At 44.6% G+C, this 6000-nt stretch overlaps 1 protein-coding gene across 1 annotated transcript in view; it reads left to right on the top strand.

Moving 5' to 3' along the window:
* The first annotated feature begins 1308 nt into the window (after nucleotides 1-1308).
* CPNE8 (copine 8) overlaps nucleotides 1309-6000 on the top strand; it is a 177822-nt gene continuing 173130 nt past the window's right edge. The window contains exon 1 of the mRNA XM_033118275.1: nucleotides 1309-2160. Coding sequence (XP_032974166.1) covers nucleotides 2024-2160 — 137 coding nt within the window. The 5' untranslated portion in view covers nucleotides 1309-2023. The remainder of the gene's footprint in view (nucleotides 2161-6000) is intronic.

Here is a 6000-nt window from a genome sequence, read left to right as displayed (position 1 = left end):
TGGGTCCTGCAGCTTCTGCTTCCTGTGTCTTCAACCCAGCAGCCAGTGGGAATATAGTGGTATGACCCCTATCTATGGCTCCGTTAGTGTTCCCTTTTGGCCTCATCATATCCTGCGTTCTTATACGAGGAGCGGGACCAGGGTCCCTGCATGATTATTTTGATTGTTGTTTTGGCTTCACACGACTATATGCATCATAATTTATCAAGGTGGTACACTTGAAATATGTGTAGTTTATTATATATCATTACAGCTCAGTAAAGTAGAAAAAATAAGAAGTAAAGGTTCTATGAGTTGAGTACTATTTTAAAGCTTTCAACTTTTCTTCAGTAGGCTTCTATAAAAGTTTAGTTAGCTTTAAAAAATACAGTAACTCTCTTCTCCCAAATTCATTTTGGGCAAAATAATAAGAAATACCTGGAGTTTTAGGACTTTTTAAATAGCAAGAAACTACAGTTTAATATGTGATAGGGAAAGAGGAAGAGAAACAAGGAACCTCTGGACTTAAGGGGTGACAAGTGATGGGTGGGGAGATCAGGAAAGGACACTAAGAATGAAACATGGAAGGATACTTGGGAAGCCACAAGACTCTGCCTACACATCCTCACCCGCAACTATGTAAATTCTCTAGGCAGGTGCGTCCAAGTGGATTTAAATGTTACCACGTATGGCAGGTCCTCACTTATGAAAACTGTTCCTCCCTGAGTTAGTCCTACAAGGTGGTAAACTCTGTGTTTGGCGCGTTAAAAAAAGGCAGAAACCTGTCCCCTCTTTCCTCTCGGTGTTTGCCCTACTCTACGTCCTGTTCTCGATCGCCCCCTGGTGGCGAACCCCCCGGGACCCGCAGGCGCATGGGCAAGGCCGGAGCAAAGGTGCCGGCAATAAAAGACGCTGCAAGGGACGGGAGCGGCGGGTACCTCCCTATGCTTTTGCGGCTTCGGCACCCTGGCACGGGTCTGGCTGCCCCGGAATCCCGTTTACCAAATGCGGCGCTCAATCCCGTTCCTCTGCTTCTACCCGTCCAATTTCATTCAGGTGTTGCCCGGTGGGAGTCGGGGCAAGGGGGGGGGGCATTATAGGGTTGTGACCTAAGGGTTTTAGGGTAGGACTTACAGGCATTTGTAAACGTAAGGGCTCAGAGGAGCCCTGACTGTAGGAGAATTGTCACCATTAGACCCTCCCCCATGTTCCGCAGAACCGAGGGAAGAGGGAAACCAGATGACTTCCTTAAATCCTAGTTTTTCCCCCCACCTTAGAGTCCACCCTGTTCCCGCTTTGTCCCATACATTGATCTGTCACTTTACCTCCGCTTACAGAAGGTTGGGTATCGTCCTCGTGTCCCATATTCCCCAACCCTCAAGTGGCAGAGGGTGGGCAGTCCAGCAGCAGGGACCCGGTTCATCTGCCCCAGGGCATAGTGGGATGAACCTCCGTGGGCTCCGAGGATGAGGTGAGGACCAGCACAGGGTGGAGAGGGGTGCACTTATATGGGAGTTAGGAACCGGCAGAAGCGCCCACACCTCCAGCTTCCAACCCAGGCGAAGAAACTGCGTGACATTCCGGTTCACACATGATTGACATGAGAGTCCTGGCCCAGCAGGCGGGTGTGGGTGTGTAGAGGCGGAGACAAAACCCAAATCGCACGTAAAGCGGGCCAGGGCTCGGTCTCCTAGACGGTCTGGGTCTGGTGCCACCTATCCCGCCAGGCTGCGGTGTGACTTCGCGGAGCCGGACTCCCAGAGCCAGAAAAGGATTACGGAGTGTTCCTCTCTGGAGCTGCATCCTGCAAAGAGGGAGCAGGGAAGCCGTGAGCCCGGTGCACCACTTCCCGGGTAGCTTCAGCCTCTGGCGGGACTGGCTCGCGCTGTTCCCTCGCGGCTCTGCCCGGAGGTCCTCCTCCCTCCTCCCTCCTCCATCCAGTGAACTGCCTCTGCCTCCTCCTCCTTCCTCTGCCTCCACCCTCAACCCCTGTCCCCGTCTGGCTAGAGCTGGGCTCGGAACCCTCAGTCGGCCTGAGCTCTGGATGTGGGCGCGGGACAAGTCCACGGCTCCTCCACCCAAGATGGACAGCCGGTACACCAGCACTGCGGGCATCGGGGACTTGAACCAGCTGAGTGCGGCCATCCCCGCCACGCGGGTGGAGGTGTCCGTGTCCTGCAGGTGAGGACGCAGCCTTTCCCTTCCTTCTTCCTGCCCTCTCATCTGCCCGGTTGGTAGCGCTTGGCAAACACTCGGGATTCTCCGAGGTTTTGCGCGGGTGAGAAGTTGCGCGATGAATGGGAGACACTCCGGTTGTGGGTCTGGAGTCACCCCCGGGTCGAGTGGCAGAGAGCGGTTAAAAGAAACTAGAAGCGAGTGGTGGGCTGAGGGACTGAGACTTCCTGTTTTCTTTCTGAGATGCTGTAAAAGTTAGCCGGGCGGTGACTCAGTGGTAGAAACCCCTGCGGCTGCCCACTTTACGGTCCCTTTTTACGTCCCAAGCCAGAGCTGTACCGGTGATGACGGGAATCGAAATCGGACAGCATTGCCAAAAGCGCATGTGACCACTGCGCGCAGTGGCCCGGGACACCCCCTACTAGGCAAACCTGCTATTGTCACGGTTGGCTCAAACCTCGGCAGCTTCCTCCCCACCCACTTCCTGGAGCCATCCAGCTTGCTTTCCCCCCACCCTTCCAGGCTTTTTGACTCATGGCTGATAGGTAGAGATTTCGGCTCCAGCCCTCTTTGCAGAGGAATCTGCCTTTCCTAAAGTCTGGGAAGTCACGATTTTCTGTCAGCAAATAGACACATATGAATGCTTATAACAACTGACACCCTGCCTGTAAATTTCACCCTGACTATAAATTTCAAACTCCTTTGTCTGACGTTCTTTGGGTCAGTTTCCCTGTAAATAAAGCAGCATATTTGCTATATCGCAGAAGATTTTGAGTAGCTGAACAGGCTACACTAAACTGCTAATGGCAACAGAAGGAGAGGGAGACTTTGCTGTTATAATATTGACTCCAGAGCCCACTCCATTGTTTGCATACTTTGATCTGTCTCATTGGAAAACTGTGTTCTCGCTTGTCCACTTTTGCCCCAAGATTGTTTTTAATGCCCTCAAACCCTCCTCTTCCTTTCCTTGGTAAAACTTGCTGTAAAGAAATCTGATAAACATGGGGAATCTTCCATGTAAATAAGCCCCGAAGCTTAAAGTGCTGTCAACCAGTGGTACTTGATTTTGCCTTTTCACAAGACAAACTCTAAAGTCAAAGGAATGATTTTTTTTTTTGAGGGGGGTGGAAATTCAAGCACCAACCACCTCAGCAAAGGTGTTAATTAGGGGCTAGAGAATAGTCATTAGCTATCCCTGAAACTATATCCCGGGATGGCTTGATTCCTCTTACTGCTGACCTCAAACTGTGGAAACAATAATGCTGATAATGATAGCTAAACATTAAGCTCTTGTTTTATTGTGGCCACTGCTTTAAGTGCAGCCAGAGATTTCTTTCTGTCAATTGAACAGGTGAAGCTGTGTGGAAAACTCTTTTTCAACATTAATTCCTAGGCCTTTTTCTTGTCTGTGAAGCTAGCTTTGGGTGCTAGAGGGAGGTCATTAAGATGTACAGATAATGCATAGCCAAAAGTCCTATAATAATAGCATTTTCTGGAGTTCTTGTCCTCTGCTGAACATCCTGTAAAGTCTGAATGGCATATGGCCTGTACATGGAATGAATATAAATACGTTATAAATTAAACCTGAATTTCCCATAAGCGCTTTAGAGTGATTATACCTTTAGCGAAATTATACCTTAACTGGTCTTTCTGCCAAGGGTCCACGTTTAACCATGGGTTTTGTTTGTTTGTTTGTTTGTTTGTATGCTTGTTTGCTGTGAGTATGTTGGAAATCCTGAAGTCTGTTGGCTGTAAGTCAGTTTGTTTCATCCTTGCTACCTCAGACCCTGGAAATCCCCTTGTTCCAGCTTTTTTTCATACCATGGATTTGGTGTCTTGTTTTGAATTTTTCAAATAGAAAAAATAAAGTCCCGAAAGGGAACCCAAGTATTTATTGTACTTATATTGTTGAGAATTGAATCTTGTAATCCTAGATGTTGGTGTTCTTTGGGCTTTGGCATAAGAGACCTGGTTACAGATTTTGGCTTTGTGATTTACTCATGTTGTTACCTTGGAGCAAGTTCTTATCTAATTTAAGCTTCTTCTTTTCTAAAATGTGGGGAATTAGGGTATTTATATAGAGAGTGTTGTCAGAGTTTAATAGATGATATCTGAAAAGTGCTTATACAACAAATCACACAGAAGAAAGTGTTCAGAATGTTAGCTATTGTTATGATATTGGAAATAGTATTTACTGAATAAATGTATTATATATGATTCAGTTTTGGAATTCTGTAAATAGTCCTTCTCTTTTGAATTTCAATAAATTGGTTAAAGAAGACAAGGTTAAAGCAGCCTTGAGACACCTGTTCCCTCTTTCTCTTTCTTCTTTGATGTGCATCAAGAGCATATATCCTAGGATGTTTGTGGGCATTTCACCTAGCAACACCAATTGTAGGCCCCTCAGCCTTACAATGGGCAAGCAGAGCAAAAAAAAAAAAAAAAAAAAAAAAATCCCTTGCCTTTCTAATCAGAGCCCTCTGATGATTTGCTGACACTTAAAAAACAACTCAGGTGACAATTGTTAGTAGAGTTACCCTCTGGTAACCACTAAACTATTGTCTATGTCTGTGAGTTTTTATTTCCTCATTTGTTTGTCTTGTTCTTTTGTTGTTTTCAGTTTTACATACCACATACTTTACTAACAATTGTCACCCTAATAAACTTAAAAACAAAACAAAACTCCATAATAGAATTCCTTTTGATAGCCACGTTTCACTGTCTTCAGTCTAAGACTTTTTAAAAGCTTTATGACATTTTCATCTTCATTTTGTGGGGAGGTGAGAAAATCAACAATTGAAGCTAGAAGCTAAACATAGTTTCTGGAAATGATTTAGTCTATTCACTCATGAAGTGTTTGAGTGTCTCTTATATATCTAGCATTATGCCATTCTCCATGAGAAATGCAAGAGAAGTTCTCTGAAAATGTAAAGTCTGGTTGGGAGATAAAAATGACATAAAACAAGATAATGTAGGACTAAATTCAAAGATGAGGTTCATGCACAGGGAGGGAACAGATCATTATGGAACAGAGTGTTTGCCGTGTACTACTAAGCGATGGGGCTTGTGGGGAGACAAGACAAATGGGCAGATCACATTAGAGAAGTGACAGTGTACATAGAGGTTGTGTAGTGGCTACAAACTTGGTGTGTTAGGATGACAAGTATACCTTTCTTGCTGGATTTATGTACAGCTCCTACTCTTTGATATCCCTCCTACCCTTTATTTAGCTCTTGCATTAATTTTTCTTTATTATGTTAGCTGACAGATTTTTAAGTTAATTGGGTTACCTTATTAAAATGTCTATAGCTGAAATGATAACCTTAGAAACAGAAAATAACATCTATAGCATTCCCATTTTATGCTGAAAACAGATTAATTAGAATGAGGTAAAACCAATGAGAAAAATAATATGCAGTGATTTCCTGTTTTCCCTGGGACCTTGGTTTGTTGCACTATTTCTAGCATCATTTTGATAGTTTTTGTCATTTTTCTCTGAGAAATTAGTAATTATAAATGCAGTGAGAGAATTCTGTGTTTCTAGACATTATGGGTTAGCTATCATATGTAAATCCTTTCACAGCAATAATCCTGTAATGGTGATAAAACTAATTTTAAACACTAATGTCTAGGAAAGAGTGCAAAGTGGAGATTTATTGAGCACCTACTTTGTATTGGGCATTCTAAAAAGTCCTTCCTGACCTGACTGACCATAAGTCTTTTGCCTAATCTTCCACCACTTCCTTACACGTGTTCTGTGACTGAACATAGTCTAACAAATACATGCCTACTATATGCTAAAACCTATGCCAGATAAATGTGGCTGCAAAAGACACATAATCACAT

This window comes from Rhinolophus ferrumequinum, chromosome 10 (assembly GCF_004115265.2).
Source record: "Rhinolophus ferrumequinum isolate MPI-CBG mRhiFer1 chromosome 10, mRhiFer1_v1.p, whole genome shotgun sequence".
Taxonomy (NCBI): Eukaryota; Metazoa; Chordata; class Mammalia; order Chiroptera; family Rhinolophidae; genus Rhinolophus; species Rhinolophus ferrumequinum.
Note: the sequence above shows the minus strand (reverse complement) of the source record. Positions and strands in the feature narration are given on the sequence as shown.